The following is a 26,928-nucleotide window of genomic DNA, read 5'->3' as shown; positions in this document are numbered from 1 at the left end:
CCTCTCTGCGTCCTTCACTATACTGTAGTGTACTCTACTAACAGTAACTGTGTGGACTAGCTGTGTGGATCTCTCTCTGCTCTCCTCCCTCCCTCTCTTATGTGGTCTGGTGACTTGAGCTTGAGTGGCGTCACACATCTCTCTAATTGGCTAATTATTCTCTGTGTGTGTGTGTGTGTGTGTTCTGTGTATTCACTTGAATGATTCCAGTTGAGTATTTATAGCAGAACCAACAGTAGCTAGTAAGCAATACGGTCATAGCAGCTCCAGGCTCTGCATCCCAAATTCCCCACACAGTGCACTACTTTTCACCCTATGAGCCCTGGTCAAAAGCAGTGTACTACGTAGGGACTAGGGTACCATTTGACTCACTGCACTGTAACTTTAGCGTCAGCATATTTTACCATAAATCTCATATGTTTTAATGGGGGAAATGTTAGCATGGTTATGCTAATTAAAAACAGGATTAAATACGTTTTTCCACTGGAATGCTAACGCTACGTTAGCCTGAGGTGTGAGACAGAGGATGTATCCCAAATAGCACTCTATTCCCTACGTAGTGCACTGTATAGGGAAAGAGACAGTGTTGGGATGCTCAGTCATGTCTCGGGAGAGAACTGATGTTATTCTGGAGTCCAACAAACTCACACTCCTCCAAATTTGCATTATTTTACAGTCAAAAAATGTCATTGAGAGAAACGTATTTTTCATAAGAGACCTGTTGTATTACTTGTTGTTGTTAGACTGTTATCACCATATATATATATATATAGAGCCTTCTGTGCTCCTTGCAATGCCACCATAGAATGGTAGAACCACTCTTGTTCTGCTATTTCTATACCGTGATGCATTCCTATACAACACATTTTCCCCAAAAGTACTAGCATAAGTCACGTAAACACAGAAATAAACAAATGGCACATTGGATTCCTCATTTTAAAAATAAGTGGTGCTTTTCTTACCGAGGAGACAAAGTTAAATAAATTACGACCATCTGTATCTGTCTGTACCTCACATTAAGAGCAGCTTTGGATGAGAATAAGAGTGTTGAATAGACTGAGCACTGTATGTGGTCTGTGAGAATAGTCTGAGAGACTGTGTGTGTGTGTGTGAATGTGTGTGTGTGTGTGTGTGTGTGTGTGTGTGTCTGTCTGTGTGACAGTGTGTGCGTGTGTGTGCTGTGTGTGTGTGTGTGTGTGTGTGTGTGTGCTCGTGTGTGTGTGTGTGTGTGTGTGTGTGTGTGTGTGTGTGTGTGTGTGTGTGTGTGTGTGTGTGTGTGTGTGTGTGTGTGTGTGTGTGTGTGTGTGTGTGTGTGTGTGTGTGTGTGTGTGTGTGTGTGCGTGTGTGTGTGTGTGCACGTGCGCGTGCGTGCGTGTGTGTGTGTGTGTGTCAGGTCTGCTACTTCCGATAGTTAGACTAATACATTAAACAGAAGCACTGGCATAGATTTATGTTTTCAAAAAGAAATTGCACCACAAAGCAGATTTCATCTAGCCTGGTCCCAGATATGTTTGTGGTCTTTCTAACTCAATTCAATTGTCAAAAGCCAAACATTTTTTTTGTCACGACAAGGAGTTTACATGATAGTATACTGGCACTCAGGCTAGATTTCATTACAGTGCAGCAAATGCAACACAACATGTGTGGAAATGTAATCAACAAAGTCATAAAGAAGTTGTTGCTGGTATTCTCATTCATTCCACATTCACCATAAAGTATACTAGTAAGGTAGCTTTGTAAGGTACCTGACTACAACCAGTAGTACACAACATGTCATTCATTCCACATTCACCATAAAGTATACTAGTAAGGTAGCTTTGTAAGGTACCTGACTACAACCAGTAGTACGCGACATGTCATTCATTCCACATTCACCATAAAGTATACTAGTAAGGTAGCTTTGTAAGGTACCTGACTACAACCAGTAGTACACAACATGTCATTCATTCCACATTCACCATAAAGTATACTAGTAAGGTAGCTTTGTAAGGTACCTGACTACAACCAGTAGTACACGACATGTTCAACTTTCCCTTAAAGAGTGCTAACTGAGGATGTTACATTTGCTGTTAGTGTCTCTTGGCCTCGTTATAAAACAAATGTTAAATTAAGAAGTGAAGTTAGGTGATCAAGTTGCCAGATTTGTTTTCTTTAGCCAGACTAGAACCAGACCTGGCAACCACAGGATCCCAGTAAGGAGGTCATTATTGTTCAAACTGGAATCAGTTGCCAGGTCTGCCCCTCTTCCCTGGTCAGGGGATTCACTCCAGGCCATTGTTGATTAAAAGGCTGTTCCATTGTCTCCAGGATACTGGAATTGCTAGGCAACCCTACACTAGGAGGAAGGCATCCGTATTGTCCCAGAGAGCAAGTTCACTTACAACCCCTCCCAAACCCTTTACCCCCTTCAAACCACCCTCCCCAAAAAGGAGTTTGGGGGCGGGCCAGGGCTTGGGGTGGGGTGTGTGTTTGCATGTGTTTGCGTGTGTTTGCGCGTGTGTGTGTGTGCGCGTGTGTGTGTGTGTTTGCGCGTGTGTGTGTGTGCGCGTGTGTGTGTGTGTGTGTGTGCGTGGAATGGGAGGGAGTATGGGGTTGCAGGGATGAGTGGAGAGGGGTGGGGTTAGGGGAGTGGAGGAGTAGAGGATTGTGTTTTGGGGCAAAATAATGGCTAGTGGGGGTGTTTTGGGAGTTTTTGGGGGGGTTGTGGAATGGTAATCAGTATGTTTACAATGGCCTGAGGGGGAGTCCTGAGGAGAGTGGGAAACATGAGGAGAAAAAGGGAGAGAGAGAGAGAGAGAGAGAGCAACAACGGGCAAGAAAGAAAGAGAGAGAGGAAGGAAGGAGAAAAAGAGAAAGGAGGTGGAGAGAGAGGAGGCGGAGAGAGAGGAGGTGGATTGAATATGCAGTGAGCCAGACTAGAGGTGAATAGAGTATGCAGTGAGCGAGACTAGAGGTGAATAGAGTATGCAGTGAGCCAGACTAGAGGTGGATAGAGTATGCAGTGAGCCAGACTAGAGGTGGATAGATTATGCAGTGAGCCAGACTAGAGGTGGATAGATTATGCAGTGAGCCAGACTAGAGGTGGATAGAGTATGCAGTGAGCCAGACTAGAGGTGAATAGAGTATGCAGTGAGCCAGACTAGAGGTGAATAGAGTATGCAGTGAGCCAGACTAGAGGTGGATAGATTATGCAGGCTGGTATCTCTGCAGTGTGTATTTAGTATGTGACTAACTGGTGTTTCTGTTTGAACAGACTTCAAGAAGCAGCTAACGGGACGGATGTTCTGCAACTTGACTAACTCTGATGTGTGGTGTTATGTGTGTGTGTGTGTGTGTGTGGATGTTGTGTGTGTGTGTGTGTGTGTGTGTGTGTGTGTGTGTGTGTGTGTGTGTGTGTGTGTGTGTGTGTGTGTGTGTGTGTGTGTGTGTGTGAGTGTGTGTGTGTGTGTGTGTGTGTGTGTGTTCCTACAGACTTTGAAGAGCAGCTGGATGACACCAAGTTAACAGGCCAGAGCCGACCCACAGTGTCTTCCCAGACTTCTGCATACCACCACCCTGAGTCGTTCCCCTATCTCCCTCAACAACAAGAGACCTGAATTCCTCTTCCTGGTAAATATTTACACCTTTTATTGAACTTTAGAGTTACCTACTTACTTACCTACTTACATTATGTTGCCAACGATGTTTTAGTTCAGGTATGATATATTTGGGCTTGAAATAGCCAGATCTGCATGTGTGACATCACATGTTATGCAGAGAGCCTTAACATGTCGTTTCCTGTAGAGTTGATGTCCAAATGTGTTTCAGAGCCGGGTTTTAGAGTAAATGAGCCAGTACTGGCACTGTTTATTAATTAGAAACACCTGACAAAGTTCTTTCTGTTCGCGAGTATGCTGAGAGCCAAACAGCTTTTCTCAATAGTCTACACTTGGGTTTCCACTAGATAAAACCGTGGAAATATATTGTACAAATGCATGGAAACAAAAATTTGTTTTTTTTTTATGGGTCTTCATTTATGGTTAGTGTTAGGCTAAGGTTAGGAGTATAGTTAATGTTAGGGTTAAAGTGACAGGTTTAAAATCTGTTTTTAAGAACAGAAAATGAAGAGAAAGACGTGGCTCGGGACTTTGTGGCTGTGGTAACTAGTGACAACCCTGATGTGGCCGCCTTTGCCATGGAGCAAATTAAAATAAGGGGTGTCAACTAGTGTCTTAGCACCTCCCCTTTATTTTACCAGCAAATTATCATAATCCATTTTCTCATTTGTCAAGTTGCTCTTATTTGTTAGCTAGTCTGCATAAAACAAAATATATTACAATTTTAAAAATGTTAAAATTTCGTGACATGATTGCATTTTAGACCCCCCCAATCCAAACCGTTCAATCGTTAGGCTATCCGTATTACTGGAGCTTCTATTCTGGGGTTTTCTATGGCGGAGTCGAGGCCGCAATTTAGATAACACATCATTATATAGCTGTGAGATTTAGATAACACATCATTCTATAGCTGTGAGATTTAGATAACACATCATTATATAGCTGTGAGATTTAGATAACACATCATTCTATAGCTGTGAGATTTAGATAACACATCATTCTATAGCTGTGAGATTTAGATAACACATCATTATATAGCTGTGAGATTTAGATAACACATCATTATATAGCTGTGAGATATAGATAACACATCATTATATAGCTGTGAGATATAGATAACACATCATTATATAGCTGTGAGATTTAGATAACACATCATTATATAGCTGTGAGATATAGATAACACATCATTCTATAGCTGTGAGATTTAGATAACACATCATTATATAGCTGTGAGATTTAGATAACACATCATTATATAGCTGTGAGATATAGATAACACATCATTCTTTTGAGATTTAGATAACACATCATTATATAGCTGTGAGATATAGATAACACATCATTATATAGCTGTGAGATTTAGATAACACATCATTATAAGCTGTTTTTAGATAACACATCATTCTATAGCTGTGAGATTTAGATAACACATCATTATATAGCTGTGAGATTTAGATAACACATCATTATATAGCTGTGAGATTTAGATAACACATCATTCTATAGCTGTGAGATTTAGATAACACATCATTATATAGCTGTGAGATTTAGATAACACATCATTATATAGCTGTGAGATTTAGATAACACATCATTATATAGCTGTGAGATTTAGATAACACATCATTCTATAGCTGTGAGATTTAGATAACACATCATTATATAGCTGTGAGATTTAGATAACACATCATTATATAGCTGTGAGATTTAGATAACACATCATTATATAGCTGTGAGATTTAGATAACACATCATTATATAGCTGTGAGATTTAGATAACACATCATTATATAGCTGTGAGATTTAGATAACACATCATTCTATAGCTGTGAGATTTAGATAACACATCATTATATAGCTGTGAGATTTAGATAACACATCATTATATAGCTGTGAGATATAGATAACACATCATTCTATAGCTGTGAGATTTAGATAACACATCATTATATAGCTGTGAGATATAGATAACACATCATTCTATAGCTGTGAGATTTAGATAACACATCATTATATAGCTGTGAGATATAGATAACACATCATTATATAGCTGTGAGATTTAGATAACACATCATTATATAGCTGTGAGATTTAGATAACACATCATTCTATAGCTGTGAGATTTAGATAACACATCATTATATAGCTGTGAGATTTAGATAACACATCATTATATAGCTGTGAGATTTAGATAACACATCATTATATAGCTGTGAGATTTAGATAACACATCATTATATAGCTGTGAGATTTAGATAACACATCATTATATAGCTGTGAGATTTAGATAACACATCATTATATAGCTGTGAGATTTAGATAACACATCATTCTATAGAGATTTAGATAACACATCATTATATAGCTGTGAGATTTAGATAACACATCATTATATAGCTGTGAGATTTAGATAACACATCATTATATAGCTGTGAGATTTAGATAACACATCATTATATAGCTGTGAGATTTAGATAACACATCATTATATAGCTGTGAGATTTAGATAACACATCATTCTATAGCTGTGAGATTTAGATAACACATCATTATATAGCTGTGAGATTTAGATAACACATCATTATATAGCTGTGAGTTTAGATAACACATCATTATATAGCTGTGGATTTAGATAACACATCATTCTATAGCAGATATCCTAGTGGTTTAGATAACACATCATTCTATAGCTGTGAGATTTAGATAACACATCATTATATAGCTGTGGATTTAGATAACACATCATTATATAGCTGTGAGATTTAGATAACACATCATTATATAGCTGTGAGATTTAGATAACACATCATTCTATAGCTGTGGGATTTAGATAACCATCATTCTATAGCTGTGAGATTTAGATAACACATCATTATATAGCTGTGAGATTTAGATAACACATCATTCTATAGCTGTGAGATTTAGATAACACATCATTATATAGCTGTGAGATTTAGATAACACATCATTATATAGCTGTGAGATTTAGATAACACATCATTATATAGCTGTGAGATTTAGATAACACATCATTATATAGCTGTGAGATTTAGATAACACATCATTCTATAGCTGTGAGATTTAGATAACACATCATTCTATAGCTGTGAGATTTAGATAACACATCATTCTATAGCTGTGAGATTTAGATAACACATCATTCTATAGCTGTGAGATTTAGATAACACATCATTATATAGCTGTGAGATATAGATAACACATCATTATATAGCTGTGAGATTTAGATAACACATCATTATATAGCTGTGAGATTTAGATAACACATCATTCTATAGCTGTGAGATTTAGATAACACATCATTCTATAGCTGTGAGATTTAGATAACACATCATTATATAGCTGTGAGATATAGATAACACATCATTCTATAGCTGTGAGATATAGATAACACATCATTCTATAGCTGTGAGATTTAGATAACACATCAATATATAGCTGTGAGATTTAGATAACACATTGGGGCAGCAAGTAGCCTAGTGGTTAGAGGGATGCCAGATATCCTAGTGGTTAGAGGGATGCCAGATATCCTAGTGGTTAGAGGGATGCCAGATATCCTAGTGGTTAGAGCGATGCCAGATATCCTAGTGGTTAGAGGGATGCCAGATATCCTAGTGGTTAGAGGGATGCCAGATATCCTAGTGGTTAGAGGGATGCCAGATATCCTAGTGGTTAGAGGGATGCCAGATATCCTAGTGGTTAGAGGGATGCCAGATATCCTAGTGGTTAGAGGGATGCCAGATATCCTAGTGGTTAGAGGGATGCCAGATATCCTAGTGGTTAGAGGGATGCCAGATATCCTATTGGTTAGAGGGATGCCAGATATCCTAGTGGTTAGAGGGATGCCAGATATCCCAGTGGTTAGAGGGATGCCAGATATCCTAGTGGTTAGAGGGATGCCAGATATCCTAGTGGTTAGAGGGATGCCAGATATCCTAGTGGTTAGAGGGATGCCAGATATCCTAGTGGTTAGAGGGATGCCAGATATCCTAGTGGTTAGAGGGATGCCAGATATCCTAGTGGTTAGAGGGATGCCAGATATCCTAGTGGTTAGAGGGATGCCAGATATCCTAGTGGTTAGAGGGATGCCAGATATCCTAGTGGTTAGAGGGATGCCAGATATCCTAGTGGTTAGAGCGATGCCAGATATCCTAGTGGTTAGAGGGATGCCAGATATCCTAGTGGTTAGAGGGATGCCAGATATCCTAGTGGTTAGAGGGATGCCAGATATCCTAGTGGTTAGAGGGATGCCAGATATCCTAGTGGTTAGAGGGATGCCAGATATCCTAGTGGTTAGAGGGATGCCAGATATCCTAGTGGTTAGAGTGTTGGACTAGTAACTGAAAGGTTACTGGAACAAATCCCTGAGCTGACAAGGTAAACAAACATATGTCGTTCTGCCCCTGAACAGGCAGTTAACCCACTGTTCCTAGGCCGTCATTGTAAATACGAATTTATTCTTAACTGACTTACATTAAGATTACATTTACTTAAAAAATATATATATATCTGCACAATGTAGATAACGAATTGGTTTATAGCTAGCTAGCTGGGTGAAATTATTACAGAGTGAAGATAGAGTATAGCTATTTGATAATGTCCATTTGCATGTGCAAATATTAATGAAATACTCAGTCTGAATGTGGGGCGTGTTGATACACATTTAAAGATATTTACATAAATAGCCCTGATTGGCGGATAGGATCGTCTAGACTCTAGAGTCGACCCCACTTACCCCTTCAAAGTAGGAGGATACATATGCAAATCAAAGATGGCTTGTCATTGGTCAGAATAATCAGATCAGATTGTGATGTCATGCTGTTGGCCAAAAACTCCATTCCCCTTGAACAGGATGACATTTCAAGTGTTTTTTTTTTTCTCCAAAAGCTCTTACACTAAAAGGGCATTATCATCATTTTCACAATTTCTGTGTAATTATGAGCTCAAAGTATGAAAATATAAAAAAACTGGAAATATCATTTTTGACTTCACTGACCCTTTAAGTATTTTTTCTCCAATTTATGCTTTGACTCAGTTAACAGAATATGAACTTTTAAAAGTGAGATTTTCATTGGACAAGTACTTTAACTTCATTTTTACTAACCCTTTGGTGCCAATTTAGTCAAGATAATATTTGTTTAAAAACATTTGCAATTTATTTTGGTAGAATCCTTCTCTCAATCTTTTCATCAATGTACTATCATGAGATGTCATGAGTTACCTGCATTTCGAAAAAAATATTTGCAGTATTGATAAGATAATGCATAGATCCGTGAGATTTACTGTAGACTTTAATTTGATATGACTAGTGTTGGGCTTGGCGTACAAGTTAAATATACAAAATGATTTATTGGTTTCCAAATGACATCTCATGTCAGCCTTCTGTGGACACGCTGAACATTCCATTAGTTCTAATATAATATAATAATAATATAATATGCCATTTAGCGGACGCTTTTATCCAAAGCGACTTACAGTCATGTGTGCATACATTCTACGTATGGGTGGTCCCGGGAATCGAACCCACTACCCTGACGTTACAAGCGCCATGCTCTACCAACTGAGCTACAGAAGGACTAGTTCTCTGAGATACATGGGCGTAGAAATGTTCAACATGTCCTGCAGGGGAGGGGACGTTGAGAAGGAACTTCCTCAAAGGGGATCGTTCTGGATCCACAGGCTCAACACCTTGTCTCCACTTGGCCTTAATGAGGAGTTTGACTTGAATAGTTTCAATAAGTCCAAATAGTGTTTTATTTATATCCTAGTTGAATATTGTATGTGTATGTATATTACTATAAATATTGATCACATTCTCTGTGTATGATCATATATTTTGATACATTGAATGTTAACATTGTTAAACTATGTTATACATGTCTTTTCCTCATGTTTCAGGAAGTGATGTCACTGAGTACTGCCCCTATATATAGGACCTTCCACCCCCACCTGGGATATGGATGCCTGATGAAGACCTAAGGGTCAATAAGTTGTAAATAAATATCACCTGGGAGCATGAGCAGCAGTGTGCGGCGTTTTCCAGCCTTCTCCGCTTTCCAACGATTTTGAATCTGAAATACCTCTCCTCTCCTCTCCTCTCCTCTCCTCTCCTCTCCTCTCCTCTCCTCTCCTCTCCTCTCCTCTCCTCTCCTCTCCCACCCAACCACCCCTTCCCCTCCAGCCGGCATCTAAGAGGCAGGTGTGTGAGGAGGATGAGACCTCCTCAGTAGGAATCAATAGGGGTGTAGACCCGTCCCCCTCCCCATCACCCTGTGGGTCAGATCGCCCTCTGGTGGTGTGGAGTAGTACCTCTCTAGGACCCCCCGTGGCCGAGAAACCCCGCTGGCACCTGGGACAACGGACACCCGCTCACCTGCTGCCCCCCGACGTCACAGGTGGGGCATGGTGTGGAAGTAGTGTGTGGGGGTGTGTGTCTGTGGGGGGTAGTGTGTGTGTGGGGGGGTGTGTGTGTGGGTGTGGGGGTAGTGTGTGTGTGTGGTAAGCTTGGTAAGGTTAGGTGTGATAGATAGACTAGCTTGGTAAGGTTAGGTGTGATAGACTAGCTTGGTAAGGTTAGGTGTGATAGATAGACTAGCTTGGTAAGGTTAGGTGTGATAGATAGACTAGCTTGGTAAGGTTAGGTGTGATAAATAGACTAGCTTGGTAAGGTTAGGTGTGATAGATAGACTAGCTTGGTAAGGTTAGGTGTGATAGATAGACTAGCTTGGTAAGGTTAGGTGTGATAGATAGACTAGCTTGGTAAGGTTAGGTGTGATAGATAGACTAGCTTGGTAAGGTTAGGTGTGATAGATATACTAGCTTGGTAAGGTTAGGTGTGATAGATAGACTAGCTTGGTAAGGTTAGGTGTGATAGATAGACTATCTTGGCAAGGTTAGGTGTGATAGGTGTGATTACTGCTGAACCCTCTCACCCTCTCTCTCTCTATCACTCCCTCCCTCGCTCTCTCTGTCCCTTTCTCAGTCACTCACTCAGTCAGTCAGTCACTCTCTCTCTCTCTCTCTCTCTCTCTCTCTCTCTCTCTCTTTTTCTCTCTCTCACCCTCTCGCTATGCCTCACTCACTATCGCTCTCTTTATCCATCACCCTCTCTCTCTGCCATCAGCTCACCATTGCCCTAACGACAGAACAGGTAGCTGTTGCCATGGCAACACTCTTTTCTTCCTTCTCTCCTCCACTCCTCTCTCTGAAAAAAGCTGCAGAGAGAGGGAAAGAGAGAGGGAAAGAGAGAGGGAAAGAGAGAGGGAAAGAGAGAGAGGGAAAGAGAGAGAAACAGAGGTAAGGATGGGGAAAGAGAGAGGGAAAGAGAGAGAGAGAAACAGAGGTAGGGATGGGGAAGGAGAGAGGGAAAGAGAGAGGGGGAGAGAGAGGTGAAAGAGAGAGAGGGAAAGAGAGAGAGGGAGAGAGAGAGAGAGAAACAGAGGTAGGGATGGGGAAAGAGAGAGGGAAAGAGAGAGAGAAACAGAGGTAGGGATGGGGAAAGAGAGAGGGAAAGAGAGAGAGAGAAACAGAGGTAGGGATGGGGAAAGAGAGAGGGAAAGAGAGAGAGAGAGAAACAGAGGTAGGGATGGGGAGAGGGAGGGAAAACAAACTGAAATGCTGGTCCATGTTGATTCCAATGCTTCCCACAGTTGTGTCTTAGTTAGCTGGATGTCCTTTGGGCGGTGGACCATCCTTGATACACACAGGAAACTGTTGAGCATGAAATTCACAGCAGTTCTTGACACAAACCGGTGTGACCGGCACCTACTACCATACGTTCGAAGGCACTTCAATCTTTTTTGTCTTGTCCATTCATCCTCACATACACAATCCATGTCTCAATTGTCTCATGGCATAAAAATCATTATTTGTAGCTCTTCAGGACCCGCCCATTTTCTTTTCAATTTTCACCTAAAATGACATACCCAAATCTATCTGTCTATAGCTCAGGACCTGAAGCAAGGATATGCATATTCATGATACCATTTGAAAAATCTGGTAAAAGATAATACAAAGAAAATGTTTTATTTGTATTTTTTGGTACCATCATATTTGAAGATGCAAAAGAAAAGCAAGAATGTATTATTCCAGCCCAGGTGCAATTTAGATTTCGGCCACTAGATGGCAGCAGTGTATGTGCAAAGGTTTAGACTGAGCCAATGAACCATTGCAGTTCTGTTCAAAATGTTGTATCAAGACTACCCAAAAGTACCTAATTTGTCTATTATTAAATATTCAAGCTCATAACTGTGCACTCTCCTCAAACAAAAGCATAGTATTGTTTGACTGTCATGGCTACTGTGAATTGGACAGTGCAGTTAGATTAACAAGAATTTCTGCAATATCAGATACATCTATGTCCGAGGACATGTTCTTGTTACTTACTTAGCTACGTTAGCTCAACCGTCCTGCAGGGGGACCCACCGATCATTAAAGTGGATTTAACAAGTGACATCAATAAGAGATTGATCCAGCTTTCACCTGGATTCACCTGGTAAATCTGTAATGGAAAGAGCAGGTGTCCTTAATGTTTTGTACACTCAGTGTAGAACGTAATGGCCCATTGGCCACAGAGGCCAAGTCAAAGTCTACTCCACATTGGTTCAACGTCATTGAATTGAAATGACTTGGAAACGACGTTGATTCAACCAGTGTGTGCCCAGCGGGGAGTTACCCCAGGTCTTTTCTCAGGAGACGTCTCTTAAACTTCAGATAAGGTTTTCGTATTAATGTAGGCAAGCCCAGGAAAATGTTATTCTGATGATAAGTGATCCCTAACAACCTTAAATACTTTCTGGTTTTATCCATGGATAACTCGACAGTCTCTCCCCCTCTCCTCCTTCTCTCCCTAGGTGAGGGTAAAGTCCCGGACGTAGACCTTCTCCAGGGCTCCTGTTCCCCCTCTCTGTCCCTGGGCTGCGGCGTCACCGATCAGCCCCGGTCTCTGGAGCCCGTCTCAGACACCCCTGTCCAGCACCTTACCCTGAGGAAGACCCACAGTGACCTGGACCCCAGTCTCAGCCTGCCCCAGTCCCCCTGGACTCCACCTCCTACCCTGGGCACCATGGACCACTCTGCTACCCTTCTCTGCTCCAACTCCCCGTCTCAGTCCTGGAACGGCCCTAAAGGCTCTACCTTCTCTCCTGGAGTCTGGAGTGAGGCCTATAGTTATAATTTAGCTCCCAATCCACTAGGGAAGGGACCGGCGACCATGCCCAAAACGGTGGGGATGGTTGGGGGGGTAAGGGGGCAGGGTGGAGGGTTGATGTGCCCCTCTCAGACCAGTTTGGGACTCTCCGGGAGCTCGGGGTCGCAGTCTCACTCTAGTTCGTTCACGTCGATATCGGAGTCGTCCTGTCTCAGGCACCCGGTAACCATGGTTATGATGACGGGGAGGCGGAGCGAAACAGAGGGCGCGGCGGCTAGCCCAGCAGGGGGACAGATGGGGTCAGAAAGAGGGGTGGGAGAAGGAGAAAGGAGGGAGAGGTCAGCACATTCCATCGCTGCGGCCAACGCATTCAAGTTCCGCGAGCGCTCTCTCTCCACGCCGACAGACTCCGGTTCGTTCTGCTCCACAGATAACGTCAGTGGCGGGATGTACAGTGTCACTGGGGTAACAGGAGCCGGTAACGGGACGAACGGAGGTGTTCCAACAGAAATGCACAGCCACCACCACTATCAGCCCCGTGGTGAAAGGGGGGAGAGCTATGCCCTCCTGTATCCCAGCGGGAGCTCTGAGGACGGTAGCGCCAGCGTCGACAACATCTCCATAACCGACGGCAACTTCCCCCAGGACGGTCGCCTACGGTTACGCTCTCGCTCTATCTCACTAAAGAAGTCCAAACACAAACCCCCTCCGCCCGTCCGGAGCGTCTCGCTCATGAAGAATTTAGGGGACGCCGATGGGCATGTGCACGGCCGTGACAGGGGTCACTACAGGGAAGGACGCCCCAAATCCCTCCACATCCCACGGGAACACCTCCAGGACTTCCAGCCAAACTTTCTCCTACCCTCCTCATCCTGCCTCTCCAAGCCTGATCTGGAGGATCCCGAGCTGGGCTACGGCGGGATGGACGGGCCCCCTGGCCTGGAGGTCCAGGGACCCAACAACACAGAGCTGTCCTCCCCAGCCCACTGGCAGCTGGGGGAGTGGAAGTCTTCTGATCCATACCAGTCATGGTCTGGGTCTAGCACCGCTACAGGGACTACTGTCATAGACTGTATGAAGGTAAGACTAGTCTAGGCACTTAGGTCCACATCCAGACTTGAGATAAGTTGTTTTAACATGGATTTAAGTAAAACGTTCCACTAAAGTGCATGTTCTGTTGACTTAAGTCCATTTTAAGTTAAGTTAAGTCTGAATAGGGCCCTAAGTACTTTTCTACTTGTGTGAAGCCACAGGGGTTTGTGTTGTATGTATTGTGTCATGCAGGGCTCTCTCTTCCTAGAGATCTACAGTCCAACCCCAGTCTGATTCAGCTAACAGTCTTGGTGAGATCTCCAGGAGGAGGGTTTGGATAGCGCTGGTGTAATGTAGGGTTTTTGCTGATGTACGACAAGGAAGATTATACATGGCTAATACATTTTTTATCTTATCTAATCTAATCCAAGGTTCGAGGCAGTTCAGAGTCTCTCCTGGATTCCCCGTCTACCTCCCGAGCCTCCTCTCCCTCCCTCCTCTCCATCGAGTCGACCAAAGCCTCCTCCCCCTTCAAGCCTCCAGGACTCATGTCCCCTTCCAGTGGCTACTCTAGCCAATCAGAGACACCCACGCCCATCACCCCCTCCAATCAGGTCGCAGGAACAACAACAGGGCCCGCCTCCACATTTGGGTGTAAGATGCGCCCCAAAATCCCAGAGAGGAAGTCTTCGCTGCCGGTGACCTCGCCGCGTGACCCAGCTGCCCGTTCGAGGCTTTCCTTCGAGATGCCGGTTAACGCTCATCTAGACTTGTCCTCCATCAAACCAAAACAGAAAGCCAGCAGGCGTCATTCTGACACATCCACTGCAGCCAAGCCCGGTAAACTGAGTTCCGGCAGTCAATCATCTCTCCCCGTGGTGACCACGAACGAGCTCCGGACCATCCGCCTGCGTTCCGTCTCCCGTACTGACCTGGAGGACTTCCCAGACGGAGCCTCTGATGACATTATCGAGGAGGAGCAGGGTCTTGACCTTTCCCCCCTTGGTGTCAACTCCCTCGGGCCCCTCGTTACCTCCAAACCCAAGCCTCCGGTCGCAGTGAAACCCCCGTTACCCAAACGGCCCTTCAACCTCCTTCTCAAGTGCCCCTCCTCCTCTCCCGTTGATTCCGAATCCTCCCCTGCCTCCCCCATTGACCCTCCCCGGCCCATGCCCAACCCCAGCATTTACATGGTGGTAGGTAGGAAGCCCAAGCTGAAGAAAGCCCTCCCTCACACCCCCACCAGCCCTTGTGGACCCCTGGACCAAACCCAAACCTTCCATCTCCATCACCCCCAGGGTCTTTACAATCTCCCCTCCTTCCCCCATATCCAGTCCCTGTACGACCTCCCTCCACTCCCCCTGCCCCAGCCACTGCTGGAGGACCCCGCCTTGGAGCCGGAGTTCGACCCAGACTTGGAGCTCCATCTTGGGCTTGAGGGTGGATGGTCGCTTCCCTCTCCCTGTAGTAACCTAGAGGTGATGGAGACTCAGGATAAGAGCAGGACCCTCCCCAGCAGGATGACCATCTCCTGTCTGGCCGAACTGGACAAGAAGAAACCCAAGGTAGGCCCAAGTCTCTCTGTCTGTCTCTCTCTTTTTCTCTCTGTCTGTCTCTCTCTCTTTCTCTCTGTCTGTCTCTCTCTCTTTCTCTCTGTCTGTCTCTCTCTCATATTTTATTCTGTCTCTCTCTCTTTCTCCATCAGTGGCGGTCAGTGCCGTTTAAGATGAGGGAGGACAAAAAATGTTTTCATGAGCTTGGCCATATTTTTAGTACAGCATATTGGATGACTCTCATGCATATTCCATTCATCCAGTTCAAGCTAGCCTATGAATGAAAGTTTACAAAGTAGGTGCACACAGTTTGAGAGACAAATTTGAGGTGACACATGGACAGACAGTGACATTTAATACCGCCTTGCACACTCTTGCCTGTATCTAGCTAATATAGGGTGTAATCATTAGTCTAACATTTGCAATCGAGAGTTTCTATTGGACAAATTCGGGTATGTTCATTCCCGTTTTTTTCTGTTTAAGACACATTTTTTCAACAAAATCACGAATCAATACACCCCTGATCACGTGTAAACACAGTTCACTTTCATAGCAGCCACATTGTATTCCTTCTTGCATCTATGTGCTCTCTTTTCACCTCTTCCCTTCACTTGTGGACTTCAATACACAACACATCTGCTGTATGTGACCAGTCGAAAAACCTTTCCAAGCCAAACCACTAACTTACACAGCCTATGTCGTCACCATATTAGCTAAAGTAACGTCATAGTCAGCATAGCCACTAAAAGCACCACGTTAGTAAACCCGCTTCATGCAGTAATGTTACAGTGTACAGTCAGTAAGCAGTTACACCGGCGGGCCCCGGTAGCAATAAATTAGTCAAACCAAAAGCTCACCATGACTTGAAAGAGTTCCAGTGTTGTGTTGGAAAGGCCTAGCCAGCTACCTAACATAGCATCCCTCTGTTATAGCCAGCTAGCTAACATAGCATCCCTCTGTTATAGCCAGCTAGCTAACATAGCATCCCTCTGTTATAGCCAGCTCGCTAACATAGCATCCCTCTGTTATAGCCAGCTCGCTAACATAGCATCCCTCTGTTATAGCCAGCTAGCTAACATAGCATCCCTCTGTTATAGCCAGCTAGCTAACATAGCATCCCTCTGTTATAGCCAGCTAGCTAACATAGCATCCCTCTGTTATAGCCAGCTAGCTAACATAGCATCCCTCTGTTATAGCCAGCTAGCTAACATAGCATCCCTCTGTTATAGCCAGCTAGCTAACATAGCATCCCTCTGTTATAGCCAGCTAGCTAACATAGCATCCCTCTGTTATAGCCAGCTAGCTAACATAGCATTCCTCTGTTATAGCCAGCTAGCTAACATAGCATCCCTCTGTTATAGCCAGCTAGCTAACATAGCATCCCTCTGTTATAGCCAGCTAGCTAACATAGCATCCCTCTGTTATAGCCAGCTAGCTAACATAGCATCCCTCTGTTATAGCCAGCTAGCTAACATAGCATCCCTCTGTTATAGCCAGCTCGCTAACATAGCATCCCTCTGTTATAGCCAGCTAGCTAACATAGCATCCCTCTGTTATAGCCAGCTAGCTAACATAGCATCCCTCTGTTATAGCCAGCTAGCTAACATAGCATCCCTCTGTTATAGCCAGCTACCTAACATAGCATCCCTCTGTTATAGCCAGCTAGCTAACATAGCATCCCTCTGTTATAGTCAGCTAGCTAACATAGCCTCCCTCTGTTATAGCCAGCTACCTAACATAGCATCCCTCTGTTATAGCCAGCTAGCTAACATAGCATCCCTCTGTTATAGCCAGCTAGCTAACATAGCATCCCTCTGTTATAGCCAGCTAGCTAACATAGCATCCCTCTGTTATAGCCAGCTACCTAACATAGCACCCCTCTGTTATAGCCAGCTCGCTAACATAGCATCCCTCTGTTATAGCCAGCTAGCTAACATAGCATCCCTCTGTTATAGCCAGCTAGCTAACATAGCATCCCTCTGTTATAGCCAGCTAGCTAACATAGCATCCCTCTGTTATAGCCAGCTCGCTAACATAGCATCCCTCTGTTATAGCCAGCTAGCTAACATAGCATCCCTCTGTTATAGCCAGCTCGCTAACATAGCATCCCTCTGTTATAGCCAGCTAGCTAACATAGCATCCCTCTGTTATAGCCAGCTAGCTAACATAGCATCCCTCTGTTATAGCCAGCTCGCTAACATAGCATCCCTCTGTTATAGCCAGCTAGCTAACATAGCATCCCTCTGTTATAGCCAGCTAGCTAACATAGCATCCCTCTGTTATAGCCAGCTAGCTAACATAGCATCCCTCTGTTATAGCCAGCTCGCTAACATAGCATCCCTCTGTTATAGCCAGCTAGCTAACATAGCATCCCTCTGTTATAGCCAGCTAGCTAACATAGCATCCCTCTGTTATAGCCAGCTAGCTAACATAGCATCCCTCTGTTTGAGCAGGGTGATTCAGTAGGCTAAACTAGCTAGCTGCATTTGCTTGCTAACTAAGTGGGGGGAAAATGACAATCTCTCTCTCTCTATTTCTCCCTTGCCTCTCCTTCATTTTGGAAGAAATGTATTTGTTCAAAAATGTTCAACTATTGTCTTTGTCTTTGAGTCAACGACTCACCACATGTTATGCACTGCAGTGCTAGCTAGCTGTAGCTTATTCTTTCAGTACGAGATTCATTCTCAAATCCTTTGATTGAGTGGATGACATGTCAGTTCACGCTGCAAGAGCGCTGATAGGTTGGAGGACGTCCTCCGGAAGTTGTCATAATTACTGTGGAAGTCTGTGGAAGGGGTTGTCAATGTCAATGTACCCAGAGGAGGACAGAAGCGATCAGTCCATGGTGCTACCTTACAGAGTGCTATTGAGGCTACTGTAGACCTTATTTGCAAAACACTGTGTTTTAATCAATTATTTGGTGACGTGATTATAAACTCAGCAAAAAAATAAACGTCCTCTCTCTGTCAACTGTGTTTATTTTCAGCAAACTTAACATGTGTAAATATTTGTATGAACATAACAAGATTAAACAACTGAGACATAAACCGAACAAGTTCCAGAGACATGTGACGAACAGAAATGGAATAATCTGTCCCTGAACAAAGGGACAGATTATCAAAATCAAAAGTAACAGTCAGTATCAAATCAAATCAAATGTATTTATATAGCCCTTCATACATCAGCTGATATCTCAAAGTGCTGTACAGAAACCCAGCCTAAAACCCCAAACAGCAAGCAATGCAGGTGTAGAAGCACGGTGGCTAGGAAAAACTCCCTAGAAAGGCCAAAACCTAGGAAGAAACCTGGTGTGGCCACCAGCTGCATTAAGTACTGCAGTGCATCTCCTCCTCATGGACTGCACCAGATTTGCCAGTTCTTGCTGTGAGATGTTACCCCACTCTTCCACCAAGGCACCTGCAAGTTCCCTGACATGTCTGGGGGGAATGCCCCTAGCCCTCATCCTCCGATCCAACAGATCCCAGACGTGCTCAATGGGATTGAGATCCGGGCTCTTCTCTGGCCATGGCAGAACACTGACATTCCTGTCTTGCAGGAAATCACACACAGAATGAGCAGTTTGGCTGGTGGCATTGTCATGCTGGAGGGTCATGTCAGGATGAGGCTGCAGGAAGGGTACCACATGAGGGAAGAGGATGTCTTCCCTGTAACGCACAGCGTTGAGATTGCCTGCAATGACAACAAGCTCAGTCCGATGATGCTGTGACACACCACCCCAGACCATGATGGACCCTCCACCTCCAAATCGATCCCGCTCCAGAGTACAGGCCTCGGTGTAACGCTCATTCCTTTGACGATAAATGCGAATCCGACCATCACCCCTGGTAAGACAAAAACGCTAATCGCCAGTGAAGAGCACTTTTTGCCGGTCCTGTCTGGTCCAGCGACGGTGGGTTTGTGCCCATAGGCAACGCTGTTGCCGGTGATGTGATGTTACAACATGCCTATCAGCCCTCAGTCCAGCCTCTCTCAGCCTATTGTGGACAGTCTGAGCACTGATGGAGGGATTGTGCGTTCCTGATGTAACTCTGGTAGTTGTTGTTGCCATCCTGTACCGATCCTGTGTCTGCCACTGCTAGGATGATCAGCTGTCTGTCCTGTCTCCCTGTAGTAGGCGTCTCACAGTACAGACCTTGCAATGTATTGCCCTGGCCACATCTGCAGTACTCATGCCTCCTTGCATCATGCTGAAGGCACATTCACGCAGATGAGCAGGGACCCTGGGCATATTTATTTTGGTGTTTTTAAGAGTCAGTAGAAAGGCCTCTTTAGTGTCCTAAGTTTTCATAACTGTGACCTTAATTGCCTACCGTCTGTATGCTGTTTAGTGTCTTAACGACCGTTCCACACGTGCATGTTCATTAATTGTTTATGGTTCATTGAACAAACATGGGAAACAGTGTTTAAACCCTTTACAATTTTTATGAATTATCTTTGAAAGACAGGGTCTCAGTTTCTTTTTTTTGCTGAATTTATTTAGTATAGTTTTATCTAAAAATAACTTTTTAAATGTTTGACCATTTACATTTTTATGAAATTCACTGAGGAGGATGGTCCTCCCATTCCTCCTCTGAGGAGCCTCCACTGCTTTCCATATAATCTACATCTATTACCTGTATGTACTTTGACTACTTCCTGCTACAAACCAAATTGTCCTTTAGTTATCATGTAGACAATCCACTATTTCTGAATCTCTCCTCAAGGTTCCTCCACCAGTTCCCAAGAAGCCCAACAGTCTCCTTCTTCCCTCCAACTCCACCACGGTTCATTCCAACGGTTCCACCGACAGACAGGGAACACAGATGGACGGCCCAGCCGCTCTCCGCTCTCCTGTCGGAGCCTCTCCACCTGAGGAGATTCCCGGTAAAGCGGAAAACCAGGAAAACCACCTGGGAACAGATGAGGAGAGCTCAATGGAGTCTTCATTACAGTCTTCATTGCAGGATTGTTCTCTTACAGACCTGGAGGGGAGGATGGCCACTGTAGAGATAGGGACAGGTATGTGTATAATGACAGGGAATTAATTCATGACAATTTATTGAGATGGAATTCAGATCCTGCCAGAGTAAGCAAATGTGTTACAGTTCAAAACTACTGTTTCTGATTCTCTTCAGTTGTTAGTTGATGTGTAAGTAGTTGCCATATAATTTTTTTTTTTAAACGCAACTACCAATACTGTTTTTATTCCTTGTTAATTGTTTTCTTAATTTATTGACTGGTATTCATTAATAAAATGTTTCTTGTCGTAGAGAGGAACTGACCAATCCTATTGTCTCCAGGTGATGATTCAGTGGAGGAGAACGTTGAGCAGAGTAGTTTGGACTTTAGTGGTAAAACGGACCTCCACATCACAGAGGAAACGGATGACGATGTCGGTGGACACACACCCAGCACACACAACATGGAGGATCTCTTCACCAAAATACACAGGTACGCCAACAAACGTACATTTATTTGAGAAACGGTTAAAAATGGTATTTAACATTCAAAGAAACAAATAACAATAATATCTACTGTGGGTTTTCCAGTATGTATGAAACATATTAACTATGCATATTAACTATGCATGTTTTACCTTACAATGTTTTTTACTCTGAAAAGTCTAAATGACATTCTATTTCTCTCCTCCCTCCAGGTCGAAGAGAAAAGTCCTGGGTCGTAAAGAACCAGGGGACTCATTCGGCAGCCGCCAGAGTCTGGTCTCCCCAGTGAAGCACAGCACCAGCGGGGGTGACCTCCAAACCTTGACCCTGGGCTCCACTCTGCTGTCCAGCTCGCGGAACGACAACTTCATGGCCCTGTTACAGAAGAAGGGCAGTAAGTCCAGCAGGGGAGGGACACGCCTCTCTGCCATGGAGCTCCTGAAGAGCACGAACCCCCTCGCGAGACGCATCACGGAATTCTCCACGTCGTCGGACGGAGGAGGGGATACGACCACCGGTAATAACAGGACCAGACCGCCCCAGGACCAATGAGTCCCGGACCGACCCTCTCTCTCTCTCTCCTACTAAAGAGATTCTTGCTGTAACCTCCCCAACACCAACAGCGGGCTGGCAAAGTAGAGGTTGAATATATAACCACTTGGCGACCATTGATCGACAATGTAAATGGACCATTGACGGAAGAATGAATATCCAACCAGACCACTCAACCACTGATGGACCGATCATTAACCGCCCAACGGTTGGACACGATGGTCACAGCGGTCATCAAAGGAGTTTTGTTTCCAGACACGGTCCATGCTGTTATGAAGGTGTTTCATTTGCTAAGGTCTCAACTCAGTCCATGCTGTTATGAAGGTGTTTCATTTGCTAAGGTCTCAACTCAGTCCATGCAGTTATGAAGGTGTTTCATTTGCTAAGGAGGAATTTTGAGCCGATGCTCCGATTCATCAATCCCGTTCTCGTATTTTTTACTTTGCTGTGTGAATGGTACTGTGCAGCCAGGCTCATTGTGTGAATACTATACTAGGGAAAGAAGGAAAGATTAGATATTACCTTCACTCTGGGAGCCTGAACGTATGACTGTCAATGATGTGGAAATGAATCTGATTCAACCATGGATACACCACCAGTGTCTACTATCAACGCTCCATCCAACAACAGCCAGAGTACAGGCCAATGCTGGTCAAATAAACCACATTGAACTTAAGGCTTTTGAATACATGGTGTGAGTATGTGTTATATTAAAAACAAGAATGGTCATATACTATGGTTATTACGTAAAGTCCAAAACATTCTACAGGAAGATGGACAGTTGGACCTGGTACCAAGCCCTACCCCTTTACGTTTGAATCAAAGCACTTGGACGACGGCATACAGAACTCGTTCACAACAACTACGGCATACAGAGGTAGTTCACAACAACTATGGCATACAGAACTCGTTCACAACAACTACGGCATACAGAGGTAGTTCACAACAACTACGGCATACAGAGGTAGTTCACAACAACTATGGCATACAGAGGTAGTTCACAACAACTATGGCATACAAAGGTAGTTCACAACAACTACGGCATACAGAGGTAGTTCACAACAACGACGGCATACAGAGGTAGTTCACAACAACTATGGCATACAGAGGTAGTTCACAACAACTATGGCATACAGAGGTAGTTCACAACAACGACGGCATACAGAGGTAGTTCACAACAACTATGGCATACAGAGGTAGTTCACAACAACTACGGCATACAGAGGTAGTTCACAACAACTATGGCATACAGAGGTAGTTCACAACAACTATGGCATACAGAGGTAGTTCACAACAACTACGGCATACAGAGGTAGTTCACAACAACTATGGCATACAGAGGTAGTTCACAACAACTACGGCATACAGAGGTAGTTCACAACAACTACGGCATACAGAGGTAGTTCACAACAACTACGGCATACAAAGGTAGTTCACAACAACTATGGCATACAGGCATACAGAGGTAGTTCACAACAACTACAGAGGTAGTTCATACAGAGGTAGTTCACAACAACTAGAGGTAGGCATACAGAGTTCACAACAATGTAGTTCACAACAACTATGGCATACAGAGGTAGTTCACAACAACTATATGGCATACAGAGGTAGTTCACAACAACTACAGAGGTAGTTCATACAGATACAGAGGTAGTTCACAACAACTACGGCATACAAAGGTAGTTCACAACAACTATGGCATACAGAGGTAGTTCACAACAACTATGGCATACAGAGGTAGTTCACAACAACTACGGCATACAGAGGTAGTTCACAACAACTATGGCATACAGAGGTAGTTCACAACAACTACGGCATACAGAGGTAGTTCACAACAACTACACAACAACTATGGCATACAGAGGTAGTTCACAACAACTACACAACAACGGCATACAAGGTAGTTCACAACAACTATGGTTCATACAGAGGTAGTTCACAACAACTATGGCATACAGAGGTAGTTCACAACAACTACATACAGAGCATACAGAGGTAGTTCACAACAACTATGGCATACAGAGGTAGTTCACAACAACTATGGCATACAGAGGTAGTTCACAACAACTATGGCATACAGAGGTAGTTCACAACAACAGAACTAGTGGCATACAGAGGTAGTTCACAACAACTACGGCATACAGAGGTAGTTCACAACAACTACGGCAAACAGAGGTAGTTCACAACAACGACGGCATACAGAACTCGTTCACAACAACTATGGCATACAGAGGTAGTTCACAACAACTATGGCATACAGAGGTAGTTCACAACAACTATGGCATACAGAGGTAGTTCACAACAACTACGGCATACAGAGGTAGTTCACAACAACTACGGCATACAGAGGTAGTTCACAACAACTATGGCATACAGAGGTAGTTCACAACAACTATGGCATACAGAGGTAGTTCACAACAACTATGGCAAACAGAGGTAGTTCACAACAACTACGGCATACAGAGGTAGTTCACAACAACTACGGCAAACAGAGGTAGTTCACAACAACTACGGCATACAGAGGTAGTTCACAACAACTATGGCATACAGAGGTAGTTCACAACAACGACGGCATACAGAGGTAGTTCGCAACAACTACGGCACATCAACGCCTGTGTCATCCGTGTTCTATGTTTGGTTTATGTTAAAAACATTTATTGCGAGATAGAATGCCATACATATTTAACTTGCACAACGATATGCCCACCATATAACCTGAAATAGAACAGCTTGAACTGTTTGAAGAGACTATGTATACTAGTCCTACTGACAGCAGTAGTACAATATAATTACTGTAGGACTAACAGTGAACAGTAGTACACACACCCAGCAGTACACACACCCAAACCTTCCCTATGGATCTCCCCGTACTGCTGTCAGCGTGTGTGTTTATGTGTTTACGTGTGCAGGAAAGAATAACCAAACGCATGCAGGTGTGATGAGTGAAGGGGTACACAGAATGGAACCCTGTGGATCTTTCCTAAGGGAGAGTCTGATACAGGTTGGGTTGATTAAACAGGTTTAGACTACAGGTCTCTGTTAGGACCATTAGACTGCTACGCCAGAGAACACCCAGGGGGTTTATACTAGAGGAGGGTCATTGGGGCGTGTCTACTGTATGTGTGTGTGTGTGTGTGTGTCTGCAGATAAGGGGTTAATTCATTCGTCCTAAGGAGAGGATGCAGTGGTCTGAACGTGACTGTACTCTTTGGAGACATTCTGAACCTGAAGGGATTCTAGAACTGAGGGGATTCTAGAACTGAGGGGATTCTAGAACTGCGGCGATTCTAGAACTGAGGGGATTCTAGAAATGAGATTAGAAACACACTGTTTCGAACAACTATCTCAAAACTCACAGAGACAAAACAAGAATAGAGCTGTCCCTCCATCTGACATAGAGAACCATAAAACAGGATAAGGATGCATCACCAAGTTCTTTGTGCCCTCGCCACACGCTTTCTCTCTCACACTGTCCATGTAGTGCAGTGGTGATACTGCAGCCTTTTCCTCTCCTTTACCTTCCTTCTACTCTTCTCCTCCCTAGCTGGAATTCATGCTCTGTCTCTCTCTGCCCAGGGTGCAGCCCCACTCCTCACCTCCCCCCTTCCTTTCATCTCCCATCCTTTCCCTCCTCCCCTACTCCCTCCTCCTCTCCTCCCCCCTCCTCCTCCCCTCCCCTGCTCCCTCCTTCTCTCCTCCCCCCTCCTCCTCTCCTCTTGCTCCTCCTCCCACTCCTCTCTGCCCCTCCTCCCTCCCGCCTTACCCCTCCCATTCCCTCTACCATCTGAGCTTCAGGTTTACAGACGACACAGCCTGAATGTCAATGATTGCTAGGAAGGAAATGAAGGATGCCATGTTGGTATTACGTCCAAGAGTGCTACGCTCAAATTCCTCCCCGTTGCCTCCCCCTTTTACAAAGGAGTGTTTTCTTTCATCCTTTCCCTGCGTTGTGCATCCATCCGTTTATCCAGACCAACCATCCATGGTACAAGTACAATAGGATGATGGATTGTCTGAAAGAACAGAGATGAAGGGACATGGATAGTGTGTGTGTGAATGTCTGAGTGTGTACGTACAGGAGAGGATAGTGGACTCTGGATCCACTAAGACTGTGAATCGAATACGGATGCTAACCCATCCTTCTTTCTCACACACCTCTTACCCTGGATAGAATGGACAGTGGATCTGTTGGTTCTGCGTTCTGTCGCTGTGTTCTAATGTTCTAAGAATCCTTTCACCACACGATTCCGGAACCTTTTCCTAACTGCTCCCGGCATGGAGAGTAGGGCTGTGCATCTGAGAGTAGGGCTGTGCTTCTGAGAGTAGGGCTGTGCTTCTGAGAGTAGGGCTGTGCTTCTGTGGCTCTCAATCAGAAGGAGAAAACACAACGCCTGGTGCTATTGAGCTAGAGCGCCCCTTATGGACGAAGACAGGGAGAACCCCCCTGTTCTAACCCTGCTCTGTCCCTCAGCAACATGGACAAAGACAGGGAGAACCCCCTGTTCTAACCCTGCTCTGTCCCTCAGCAACATGGACAAAGACAGGAGAACCCCCCTTTTCTAACCCTGCTCTGTCCCTCAGCAACATGGACAAAGACAGGAGAACCCCCCTGTTCTAACCCTGCTCTGTCCCTCAGCAACATGGACAAAGACAGGAGAACCCCCCTGTTCTAACCCTGCTCTGTCCCTCAGCAACATGGACAAAGACAGGAGAACCCCCTGCTCCCTGCTCCCTCAGCAACATGGACAAAGACAGGGAGAACCCCCTGTTCTGTCCCTGCAACTGTCCCTCAGCAACATGGACAAAGACAGGGAGAACCCCCTGTTCTAACCCTGCTCTGTCCCTCAGCAACATGGACAAAGACAGGAGAACCCCCCTGTTCTAACCCTGCTCTGTCCCTCAGCAACATGGACAAAGACAGGAGAACCCCCCTGTTCTAACCCTGCTCTGTCCCTCAGCAACATGGACAAAGACAGGGAGAACCCCCCTGTTCTAACCCTGCTCTGTCCCTCAGCAACATGGACAAAGACAGGAGAACCCCCCTGTTCTAACCCTGCTCTGTCCCTCAGCAACAAAGACAGGAGAACCCCCTGTTCTAACCCTGCTCTGTCCCTCAGAAGGACAAAGACAGGAGAACCCCCGTTCTGTCCCTCAACCCTGCTTCTGTCCCTCAGCAACATGGACAAAGACAGGAAACCCCCTGTTCTAACCCTGCTCTGTCCCTCAGCAACATGGACAAAGACAGGAGAACCCCCCTGTTCTAACCCTGCTCTGTCCTCAGCAACATGGACAAAGACAGGAGAACCCCCCTGTTCTAACCCTGCTCTGTCCCTCAGCAACATGGACAAAGACAGGAGAACCCCCCTGTTCTAACCCTGCTCTGTCCCTCAGCAACATGGACAAAGACAGGAGAACCCCCCTGTTCTAACCCTGCTCTGTCCCTCAGCAACATGGACAAAGACAGGAGAACCCCCCTGTTCTAACCCTGCTCTGTCCCTCAGCAACATGGACAAAGACAGGAGAACCCCCCTGTTCTAACCCTGCTCTGTCCCTCAGCAACATGGACAAAGACAGGGTTAACC

General features: G+C 44.6%; 1 protein-coding gene across 1 annotated transcript; it reads left to right on the top strand.

Moving 5' to 3' along the window:
* The first annotated feature begins 3,156 nt into the window (after positions 1 to 3,156).
* Positions 3,157 to 26,058, top strand: LOC118369203 (NHS-like protein 2). The gene is made up of 11 exons (XM_052495697.1): positions 3,157 to 3,161; positions 3,537 to 3,609; positions 9,799 to 10,012; positions 12,470 to 13,845; positions 14,229 to 15,362; positions 20,075 to 20,369; positions 20,651 to 20,801; positions 21,007 to 22,774; positions 23,026 to 23,170; positions 23,342 to 23,428; positions 23,464 to 26,058. The coding sequence occupies exons 1-8, from the start codon at positions 3,157 to 3,159 to the stop codon at positions 21,344 to 21,346; spliced, it is 3,588 nt and encodes a 1,195-aa protein (XP_052351657.1). The 3' UTR covers positions 21,347 to 22,774; positions 23,026 to 23,170; positions 23,342 to 23,428; positions 23,464 to 26,058.
* The last annotated feature ends 870 nt before the right edge of the window (positions 26,059 to 26,928 follow it).

The sequence above is a fragment of the Oncorhynchus keta genome, chromosome 35 (genome assembly GCF_023373465.1).
Source record: "Oncorhynchus keta strain PuntledgeMale-10-30-2019 chromosome 35, Oket_V2, whole genome shotgun sequence".
NCBI lineage: Eukaryota > Metazoa > Chordata > Actinopteri > Salmoniformes > Salmonidae > Oncorhynchus > Oncorhynchus keta.
The sequence above is the reverse complement of the archived record's forward strand: the minus strand, read 5'-3'. Positions and strand labels throughout refer to the sequence as shown.